This window comes from Phaethon lepturus, unplaced genomic scaffold, assembly GCF_000687285.1.
Source record: "Phaethon lepturus isolate BGI_N335 unplaced genomic scaffold, ASM68728v1 scaffold11184, whole genome shotgun sequence".
Taxonomy (NCBI): domain Eukaryota; kingdom Metazoa; phylum Chordata; class Aves; order Phaethontiformes; family Phaethontidae; genus Phaethon; species Phaethon lepturus.
This window is the reverse complement of record NW_010535477.1, coordinates 45,689-57,593: the sequence shown is the minus strand read 5'-3', so window position 1 is coordinate 57,593 and position 11,905 is coordinate 45,689. Positions and strand designations below refer to the sequence as shown.

Sequence of the window (11,905 nt, the reverse complement as noted above, 5' to 3'; positions counted from 1 at the left end):
TGTGAGGATTGCTTTCAAATGTAGTAACACGATTAGTTAAGTGTGAAGGGGAAAGTAATAAAAACCAGCAGAACCACAGTCTCCCAGCCTTGAGAAGCCATCCAGAAACCCTAGTTTCTAAGCTAGGGTTTCTAGCCAGTTTCTGTTTGCTGGGAAGAAAACACCCCCCCCTACAAAGCGAAAGGAAAAGGTGGGATTTCTGTGAAAGTTATTGGAGTTTTCTCAGAAAATAAAGTTTTTTTTTTTTTTTAATGTTATATATATTAAATGAAAATCCCCACACATACCGAGACCTTAGAAAAGATCTAGCCAAGATTCTTAAATAGTATTCTTCTTTGTCAGATGTGATCTATTATGAAGCAAGTGGGAGAAATATGACAAAACGGATTTTTTTTGATGCACATGCATAATCCATGAGCTGTATGCATGCATCGAGCCGTGACAGCAGGCTACAGATTTTATGCATTACCAGCTATTATAAATACTCACAGCATGCTCGTTATTTCAAACCAAATGGTTAAATAAGCACTGTTGTTTCCAGCACTACTTTTTAAAAGTATCGTAGCTAAATAAAGTTTTCCCTAGAAACAAAGTCATACAATATTTTATTTTGCCAAACAAAACCCTGTATTTCTAATGTGCACCCTATTAACCACACAATGGAGAGGCAACACAAGGTAGCAAAGGTATTTCGAGCAAATAGGTCTGATCAAACAAAGCAGTTTGGCGTGGTTAGAAATACAAAGATTTTCAGGCTAGAAGTACATGCAAGTTTTAGTGGATCAATATCGACTTCAGAAAAAAAGAAACGGGTAAGTGATTTAGTGATTACCGATACGGTTCAGTTTTTGTCTTTCTGCCTTCCTTCTCTCGCTTGGTCAAGGGAACCCTCTTCCATAGCATACTCCAATCCCATGCTCCTCTAGCAAACCCATCTTCGTCACCACCCCCTTGCGGCACAATCTTATAAGTGTTGCCATCTATGACATCTATAAGCGGCACAGTGCATGTGGTTCTGCAGGGTGGCGGATGGTGGCAGGGAAGATGCGGTTATGTGCAAGGACCCGCGTGCACCGGCCGTAGTTCATGGGAAAAGAGTGGGGAGGGAAAAACGAAAGGGTTTAGACAATTATTCATTACAATTCACAGTATGTAAACAGCTCTCTTTACCGATAAGGCTCAGTTTTATGTTTTCGTTTGGACTTTTCCTTGTGGCTTAACGGAATTCGTTTCCATAGCAAGCTCCAGTCCCAGGCCCCTCTGGCAAAGCCATCTTCATCCCCACCTTGTTGTGGCTCAATGGAATAATCATTCCCATCTATGTAATCTATTAGAGGTACAGTACATGTAGTTCTGAAACATTTGTAGAAGGGAAAGAAAGAGCAAAATACAATTTCAGAAGAGTAATCTGACTAATCTGAAATCTAAACCATTAGTCATTAATCTTACAGAGCAGTTTATATGAAAAGTCACTTGTAAACATTAAAAAATGAAGACTCCTTAGAAGAAAAAAGAGATAGTCCTTTCTTTATGTTGTTTTAACAGGTTCTAAAAGCAGAAAAGTTTGGTCTGAAATACTAATAGATCAATTCATTTATTGATACTTCTTCCTTTATGTGTATTTCTTGACATCGGTCTTCTAATAAAGCACTGCTGGAGGCAACAGAGGAGCCTTTAAGAGGGTAGGGTTCTCACAGTATTATTATTTCCCATAATTTCTATTCGTATCAGATCTTGGCTGCCAACACGTATGATAAGGTCTTAGCTTTTACTAGTGTAAACATGGAACATCACTATTCTGTCCCATTCAACTGCCCTGCAAATCCAACATCTCAGTGTAAAAAAAACATTACTGGTGCTCCTAGAACCAGTCTTCAGTAGAATTTGTCCTCTTTGATTTGCAATATGCTCCTCATTGTGATCTACCATATAGAATATCCATCAAGGAAAAGACATTATCTTGTTATTATCCCCAAATTTTCCAAATGAGTTTCATGGTGACCAAACTTGGAGCACTTCCATCTTTTTAAGCCAAATCCTGTAAGATAAAATAGAATCATAGAATAGTTTGGGTTGGAAGGAACCTATAAAGGTCATCTAGTCCAACTCCCCTGCAATGAGCAGGGATACCTTCAACTAGATCAGGTTGCTCAGTGCCCCATCCAACCTGACCTTGAATGTTTCCAGGGATGGGGCATCTACCACTTCTCTGGGGCAACCTGGGCCAGCATTTCATCACTCTCATTGGGAAAAATTTCTTCCTTGTATCTAGCCTGGGACAGAAAAACAAGTGTGTGTGTGGAAGAAACACTAATGCTGTGCTCTTCTTTGAGGCAGAAGCAGCAGCAAGCTGCACCCAGGGGACCAGGGCTTGGAAGAAGGCTGCCGAGTGCAGCCGCCTGGCATCGTGCGCCTTGGCACCTCTGGTCCTCCCGTAACCCCCGTCTCAGCGCGTGGTGCTGGGGGACGCCGCTAAAGCTGCCTGTTCTCACCTGCCTTTCTTGTGTAAAAAGAGTAACACACACTCAATGGAAGCACAGAAGCATTTTCAGCTTCTCTCTAGTACCCTGGCCTCAAATGTAGTCTTGAAGCTGAGTTACAGCCTTTAAAACACACAAAAAACCCTCTTCAAGAAAGTTCTGGTAGTAAGACAGGTTAACAAATAGTTTTTAGGATTAAGCAGTTATTTTATGGGATTAAAGAGTTTAAACAAGCACATGGTTTCCTAAACACACATACCCCCCCGACCACACAAGCTAAGAGCGGTAGCACACAGCAACAACAGCATTTCAACAGCTGGAAGAAATGAAGCCCCTGGGGATCTCCCTCTTCTGTCACCTCTCGCAGATCCCACGCACACAGCGCAGGCACTTCCACCACCGACTCCAAGCAAGCCTCCGGGCTCGCGGCAGGGACAGGCTCAAGCCCTGGCCCCGGTTCGCTAGAGGCAGCGCTCCAAAGTGCATCAGAGGAAAAAAGTAAGACCATATTGCAAGACCAAAGATGAGAAAGTTATAAAACTCTTTGAGATCACAGGGGCTTTAAATCCTTGTTAAATCAAAACTTACTGCTACTTTTCCTCTACCAAAAATCACTTACTGTTCAGTTATTTTGTTTAATCAAGCTCTTTATTCAGCTAAAAGGAACATTTTTATAAGACTGCCTCAGACTGCTGCAAAAGACAAGAGTTGTCTTATATTTAATCTATACTAAGAAAAATCTTCAGCATGCCTATTGAAATAAACTATCCAGAGATTTATTTGCCTAACTATTTTCCTTCCTCCTTATATAGCTTTTATGCTGGGAGATAATAAAATCACCATAGAGCAAATATTGATATAGTTTGATATAGATATAAAACATATTAACTATAGTTTGAGGAGTGAAAATTGTAACTGTGACTTTTTCTTCCTAAGAGGCCAGACACTGCCAATAACAAGAGAACATTACCTGTCATTAGATATAGGAGCTATAAGTGGCGCATACCAGTTAATTCCCACCTCACAATGAGCATCAAGGTAAACCAAAACCTTCAAAAGAAAAAAAAAAAGTAGTTTCCATTTCTGTATACGAGATCACAATGATTTAATTAAACTTGTTTACATTGACATAATTTTGTATTATAAACAAAAAAAGGAAGCTTAAACAAGTAAATTAATCTCTTTTAAAAAACAATATTCTACATGTCTATTTGAACACAGAACCACCACCACCTCTCCCCCCCAAAATAAAAAAAGACAGACTTGTGTGTGAATGGGCTCCTACCTGTCCAAGTTTAGCCTTCTGGGCTCCAATGCTCCTAGCTTGGATTAAACCTTCTCTCCTCTCATTTCGAAATACCTTTACAAGACCGTTCCACTGCTTAATATACTCATCCAGCCTCTCTTTTAAGTGTGCTATCAAATCAAAAGGAAAAAACAAAATTGGTGTGGTTAATAATAAACAGTTTTGTACTCTTAATACAACCCAAATCCAACTCTACTTAAAGATATCTGGGCGTTTAGGATTAAGAGAATCTTTAATTCAACTGCTCGTACTACTACCCACCAACACTAAACACAAGAGATCAAGGCTTGGAGGTCTCCAACTTCACGGCACAGGTTTGTCTCTGGCACAGCTGAAGAAAAAGCAGCTGAAGTGGTTGGCCACATCACAGGGAGGCTGGGTGGACAAGTCCCTGTCGCTTCAATATATCACACAGTGGCTTTCAGGTTTCGCCTGTATTGCAACCAGGCAGAGAAGTTTCTACACTCAGCACATAGTCTTTCCTCATCAGATAATGCCACATGTACAGTTGACACCACTTTTCAGTTAAATGTTTCTCTTCACTCACTTTCTGCCTCACAAAATTTTCTGTCAGTCTATTAAATCTGGAAGCCTGAGACAGAAACCTCACCATACTAATCCTATTGCCCTCCCTCATCTAGACCTGTTCCCTCTTGGGGCTGGGGTGGTCTTACACCGATCTTCTAATGAAATTAATAGTAAGAATAATTGGAGGGCCAGAATTGCAGTGAACGAGCTGTGGCTTGTCATACCGATGAGACAGGAAACTTTTAGCCAACGGGACTTGGTCAGAAAAAGGATGAGTAACCGCAGAGAATCAAGATGGGCTACGCTTAAATGGTTACAGATTTGTATTTGCACATTGGTCTTTGCCAAACTAATCTGGAAACCACATTCCTACCACACAGTTTGAAAAAAGGATCTTAGTGTTGTGCAATATTTTTGCACAGATGATTCTGTTGAGAAAACTCACAAAGGCAGAAGGGCTGGCAGTCAGGCGCTTGCTGTTTTGAGGCTATGCTGATTTAACTACTGGTGTTCATTTAAAATCTATTTTTGTACTGAAAGGCTGGAAAGAATTGCCTACAGCTTCAGTTTCTCTCCGTCAGGAACCAAAACAAGCCACCTAAGCTACAGCCAAGGCATCCACGCACTGGTCTGCCCCAGCTCCGAGGGGCTGCTGGATGCCATGCCTGCGCTGATCTAAGAGGAGAGGGGACGTGCACAGGTGGAAGGAGAAGGACGTCCCTTTCAGCACAACATGCCATCAGGTTGCTTCAGCAGCAACGTTTTCCACACCCTGAACGAAAATGATTGAAGTCCGGAGCCTGCTGCAACTCATGTTTCAGGATGCTTTATATTTCTTGCCAAAAGTATTTAAAAAAAAAAAAAAGTTTAAACAAAAGCTACATGTAAGTAATTGAGATGGAAATGGTGTTTTTTGGGAATTAAGTTTCCAAACTTGAAAATTCAGCAATTCTACCAAAGAACAGTCTTCTGAATCTTTTATCCCTCCTCTTCAGCTTTATAAAAGAGTAAGTTTTCTCAACTAAAAGTTCTATGTATCCTCTTCTCCTTCCCACACAGTTACAATTTCTTTTGTAAATCCTTGTGTGTTAAGAAATCTTCAAGGACACATAAATATTAAACTAGAGAAAGAAAAATTTTATCACATATGCTGCATAGAATAACATGCCATGTAATATACACAGAATATACGATATGATAGCTGTGATACAAATTTTTATAGGACAAATTCAAGAGAGTTATGAGGTCATACCGAAGTGGTACTAAGAGAATCTTTATGCCACACCATTATTTATTCTGCAACTTCCAAGTACATGTTACAGAAGGACTGTCAGGAATGTTTTAAAGATTTAAATCCTGAAGTTATTTCCAGCTCTCCTGCCTATGAAGCCAAATGTTTTAGTTATCAAATGTTTAACTATGTAAGGCTCATGGGGAGCTGTAAAACCCTGTCATATTGATTGTGTAAAGCTTTTCTACAGTACAAGTCTCAGGGCTTCACAGTCCATTATCTGAAACTGTGCCAGGGTTAGCAGCGAGTGCTATTTCCCAAAGGAAAAGGGAATTTTCCCCCCTTGCCATACTACAAAGACTGCATGACAGTAGTGTATAAAATCCTGATACTTTTACAGTTAGAAATACTGTTTGGCCAGCGTTAAATTTTGTTCACCTGGAACATGTATTTATGATATCTGTCAACAGCCTTACAGCATTCTGTTTTTTGTTAAAAAAAAGTGTGTATTTGATCCTTCAAAAATATTATAACCACCAATTTGGTCTTCCCTTCTTTGGGTTCTTCTCTCCTGTCCCAGTGCATGATTAAAGCATGAATCAATGTTTTTTAAAAAACGTATCCTTTCTCCAAAAGATCTTAGGCATTGCAGATTACGGGGGAGGAAAGCGAGTTTTTTTTCCTTGACTCATGGATGTCAGTTTGAGAAGCAGAAAAATGGTTATCACAAGTCCTCCCTAAAGCAGCTGCTTCTGAGTCCCCTGCAATACTATGAACGTGAGGCGCCCAGCTCTAACACAAGCACTGATTAATGCTTCAGATTCCCTACTGTGAGCACAGTTAAACAAGTTAATGAAAATACTGTTACTTGTCTATGCTCATTACTTCCCCTTTGGTTATCTTATGAGGAGCTCCATCAGTGGGAAATACAGATAGCAATAAAGAAAAAATCAGTAAATGCAAAAGACAGACAAAGCCTTTGAATGCTACTAAGAAACACTGGTATTTACTTCACAGTCACTCTTTACAGGTGCACGGGCTACACAAAGCGAGCTGCATCAGCTGAGATATTGACCTCTGTGCTTCAGAAAGAAATAAAGCTGATACCTAAGTACATAACAAGTAGTTGCTGAAGACCTACATACACAACTGTAGTTGTAGGGAACTTCAGAAAATCTGGTGTTATGAATTCTCACTGCAGAACAGCTGTAGCCTCCATACAGCTGGCACTCACAGCAACACAAACTCTTTTTTTAATCAAGAAACATAAGAAAAAATGGGGAAATAAAATACCCATGTGCAGCAGCATGGCTACACTGACACTGTAGTAGAAGCTGCTGCAACACTTCCCAGACTCTAACATGCATTAATGCAGAAGTCTCCATTGGAAATATCAGAACTAGCATCATTCAGTTAGCTTGGCGTCATCTTCTTGTTACTGTTCCCTTTGTGCTTTGACAAAGGAAAAAATGCCCGCGCAGAATTCAGCTCATCCCTCCGCGCAGTTCTCCACGGTCAAACCTGCTGTTTGCAGAGGAGATTAAGAAAAGAAGGGAGTGCTGCTCAGCAAAAAGATTGCTCCCTTTATAAACTGACTCCACACAAAGAATTGTAATGAAAAGAATGCTTTCCAAGCATCGCAAGCGTTCCTCCCTGTAAGGCTTAACATATATAAGCTTCTGTGCAGCTGTAACTCCCTTCTGGTGAAAGAGGACTTCTCATAAGGACAGGCAGGGCTCTTTATGAGCTGGTATTTAGAGGTGCTTGCAACTGCTACGCTCCATTTTAATTTCTTATCCCTGGAGAAGGCGGTGGCTGAGAAATAAGGACAGCCACACTGAGCGTGAGCAAACATCGACGCAGTCCAGCATCTGCGTCCTTCAACATTGGTCCCGAAGGGTGTAAGGCGCTCTTGGCCGGGTGGAAAGGCAGGTAGGACATGTGCAGTCTGAAAGCAGGTGGGGAAGGAGAAAATCCTGTATCTGTGCTGTCAGCCCCGCTCTTCTTCTGGCTGAAAAAGCAAAACCCCACCAGCAGCTCGTCTATGATTAAGAGTGTTTGTGTTTTGCAGTTCTCCTAACAACTGGAGATCTCTTCAGGTGGCTTGGCACACTCTGCAGCCCGTATTAGTTCATGCTTCTCTCTGGGGAGAAAGAAGTGGAGCAAGATTCTACTCTCTCGGACATTTTTCATCTAGAATGCAATTTGAATTATTGAAATTAAGTTAATTATGTTTACCACATAATAGCCTAAAGCAGTTTGAAGAATTATTGTAGTGAAACAGTACAGTTGCAGCAAGGTGTTCAGAGCCATTCCAGTCTGTGCTTGTTTTCCAGTCACTCATACATGAGAAAATTGCATCTTGAGCTTGCTTTACTGAATTTTCTGATTCAAGAAAGTTATTTGGGACAATGAAGTGTGGGAAATATAGAGACAAGGGTCTGCTGGATGTTAGGTCCAGGCTAGCTGTATCTGCTAACCATTTATACATAAGCAGAGAGCATAAGTAGAGTTCTGTATTTCAAAACAGATTTCTTGAAAAATACTGCCTTTATTTAACAATCATCATATATTGGAAAACTGTAGTATGAGTTATGCCAAACAAATTCATTCCGTGAGTTACATATACATAGCATAGAGTCAGCTACAACTCATATGAAACCCAAGTACTGAGTCCAATCATTAGGAAAAAAATATGGTAGTGTTTCTAGAGACCATCAGTGTCATAGTTATTTTATACAGCTAACTCAGTCCTTGAACAGCTCTGAAGGAAAGCTGTGATCCCAGTTGAAAAGGAAAAAAACCAGCACATGTCTGCTAACTGAATTATTAAAATTATACCCCTTGGGAGAGAAGATCTTTTTGTTTTATAGCGTGTATGTAAGCCAAATTCTCAAAAGCTGTAAAAAGATACAGGAGACTATAATGTACTGTACAGTATCTTTATTAGACTAAGCCCGATGTAGTCAAGTTTACAATACAGGTAACTTTTCCTCTCCTGTAAAAGTAAACAGAAAATGATACCTACCTACTTACAGGTAAGGCGCAAAAATTATCATACAATAATTATTTTTAATAGTGATTTATACTCAAAAAAGGCAACCCTGACTCAGTTTTAAAATTTATAGTGGGTATACCTGCAGAAAACAACTCCTCCTGTGAGGCTGGAATTGGGAGAAGCCCAGATCACTTGATAAAACAGAGTTTCAGAACAGAGTCATCTGTTCCATGCCACTACCCAATTCAGCTATTATAAAAACAAAGAGGAGGGTAAAGGGAATGTATTCTATGCTGCTGACCAGTTCAAACTTGCCGGGGCTCCTAAAAGCCATTGCTGCTGTCATCTAGAAAAGGCTGTCATCCCCCACACTCAAAGTTACGTTTTTATTTATGCGTCTACTCTTTTCCTCTGTCGAATTCTATCCAAGAACTACACTGCAATAAAATCTTGCAGAATGTGTAGCTTTGGTGCACTGTTTTGAAATCTGTTTAAAGTTTAAAACCAGACAGATTTCCTCTATATCAATCATCTTATATCTCTAGCATACCACTTTTAGTTTTTCTCTGTATTCAGCCTTAATTAATGCTGAAGATACCACCATTAAAGGAAAAAGTCAGTGCGTGTTTATATTTATAAGAATCACGCATAAGTACATACATCCTGACTATAAACCAAGGCCAGAATGTGTATTACAAAGGAAGAGGAAAATCTCTGGACTTCTGAAAATGTTGATATGCAGGACTCAAAGAAAGGCAGAGATTAAAACGCACTTGAATTCTTAAAAGCTCCTCCCCCAGTAAGAAAAAATAAACACCTTAATGTGATGTTTAATTAAAAAAGAATGCTGAAAATTAGAAAGATATTGAAAATGAAGCATAATAATTTAATAGCCTTAGATACATTTTTATTACAGTGGGGGCGGGAGGGGGGGAGAGAAGGAATCTGGATTCCTATGTGGAATAAAGAAAAATTATTCCTAACAGGCTTAACTTAAACTCCTTCAAAACTCTTAAAACTGCCTGTTGTCACAAGAGCTAAGAGAGGTACTAGCTGTGCCTGCTTTCTACTATATACTACTCCCACAACTGTGGAAGAGAGCCCACCACATATCCCGTCTTTCAAACAGCTTCATACACGTAAAGGATTGCCACCTTTATGAAAGAGTTCATTGGAAAAGCTTGCCCTTCACTGAGAACTGAAAGGACTGTGAAGAAGCAACTTACTTTTCTTGCAGAGTCAACTCAATCCATGGCAGGGAATAAATCAAAAGAAAACTTTTTAAAACAAATGAAGTTTCCTTTCCTACAAGTAGTATGTTAATATTCCAAATATACCTTTGTTGCTAAAATCATCAATCAGCACAATTTCTGCCAAGTATTTCCTTGGTGTTCTCTTAATGACACTGTGGACTGTCCTCATGAGTGTGGACCATCCTTCATTATGGAAGACAATGACAACACTGGAGGTGAGCAGGTTATCATCATAATGCCAGTATTTGCATCTGTAAAAAGATTTGATTTTATTAGTTTTCACATTACGATTAACAGAACTGCTTAACAACATCTTTGCGCAAACGAAATCTTCACTGATTGCTATCCTTCAGATTAAAGAGAAACAGGATATAGAAGGTAATATAACTTCAGCGCATCGCTGAGGTACGAGGCCCAAACAGCAGCTTGCTTCCAGCCAGCGAGACTCTTCTCCTCCTGAAAGAGATAGCACGTACCTGGTGAACAGCAGCTCCTGCCTCAACAGCTACATGCTTCCTCCTGTGTAGGTGGATGGCATTGCACGGACCCCACTGAGAGACACCACCACCACCACCACCTTGCTGGTTGGGCAGCCAGCAGAGAACAGTGGCAGAAAAGCCCCAAACAGCATCTGCCAAGATTGGAATCTTCTTCAAACCATCAGACATCACGATACGGGATGGACTGTGCATTTAGCTCATCTACTACGTAACACGCAACAGTCAAGGGTTTTTTTTAAGCCTCTTTAAATCAGATTTACCCAGTAGAAGGACTGTCTGTGAAGTGTTTCTGTTGGCTTTACACAAGACAGTCCACATGCAGAATCTGCATAATTAGCAAAGTTATAAACACTGTTGTGGCAAGACAATCAAAAGTTGTTCATTTCTGCCCTTTCACACCAAATACATTTAAACATAATAATTTTCTAAAAGTATAGCAGCAGCATGTGAAATGCTCATGTCAGCTGCTCTGCGTAAAACCATCTCCATTTGCAAAAACTGTCAGAAAAGCATAGTTGCTCGTGGGAAAAATGTAATCCCATAGCAGACAAGATGTGATCTTCACTATTTATTATTCACGGTTAAACTTCCAGGTGTAAGAAATGTACCGAAAGAAAAAAAAAGTCACCGAACGCATTCAGGGTTCCAGCTTGGCATGCCATGAAAAAGACTTCTGTATCCATTTAAAACGTTGTGCTTTCCAATTTCACTGTGGACCTGGATTCAGGTCTTTTTTCCTGATTACAGATGATGTAGAAAAAAGTAATATGAGTAATTCAGTCCATCTTTCCCAATATTTATTAATCACATTTATCAGCAATGCATTTCAATTGCAATTATAATATCCATTTCCCCAACTGCATCCCTATAACACAATTCCTGTCACCAAACCCAGAGACCTAGCACTTTTGGTTTCAATGGGTAAAAAACTTCCTTTATTCATCTTCTAGCAAGTGAAGTCTCTACTAGAGAGAATTTGACTTTTTAGAGACAGCTATCATGTTTTAAGGAATTATTCTTGACAAATAGAAACTTTTTGAACTTACGATGCACAAACTTCCATCGTTCTATTTCTCTATACACAACAAAAAGCTTAAATGCACAGAAACATTCCCGTGTTTGAAAAGAAATTACCTTAATCATCAGAAATCACCAGAGTTTCTGAAACTAAATTAAGTTAAACATGGAAAGAACTCACACAACAGATCTATAGGTATTTAAAGAGCATTTCTCTGGTGAAGAAGGATGTATTTCACTTATTGTCAGGGAACATCATCAGTATATATTCCTCATCCACCAGAAAAAAAAAGAAATTGGTACAAACCTACTATTAATTTTGGCCCTGTGTGAAAAGAAAGTTACAGAATCAAAACAGTCTATAACTAAGACTGATCTGATACGGCATTTCTTCTCTCGGTCAAGCATGCTGTAAGCAACCTCTGAAACGGCACGATCTCTACAAGCACAGTTTAGTGACTAAAATCCTCCAGCTGAATTGTTTTTATGCCTGAAGTAGCCGCAGCTAATCATATTTATAAGCTACCAACACACAAGTGCTAGACTGACCGTTCCAAACACAGGGTTCAGGCCACTGGTGCCTGCCTTCCGC

The 11,905-nt window shown here is 39.8% G+C and overlaps 1 protein-coding gene across 1 annotated transcript in view; it reads right to left on the bottom strand.

The window, feature by feature from the left end:
* Positions 1-828: 828 nt before the first annotated feature.
* Positions 829-11,905, bottom strand: part of GALNT7 (polypeptide N-acetylgalactosaminyltransferase 7) — a 29,121-nt gene continuing 18,044 nt past the window's right edge. Inside the window, exons 3-6 of the mRNA XM_010285822.1 lie at positions 9,881-10,047; positions 3,766-3,896; positions 3,451-3,530; positions 829-1,015 (exon numbers count right to left, since the gene is read on the bottom strand). Of these exons, the coding sequence (XP_010284124.1) occupies positions 829-1,015; positions 3,451-3,530; positions 3,766-3,896; positions 9,881-10,047 (565 nt within the window). The remainder of the gene's footprint in view (positions 1,016-3,450; positions 3,531-3,765; positions 3,897-9,880; positions 10,048-11,905) is intronic.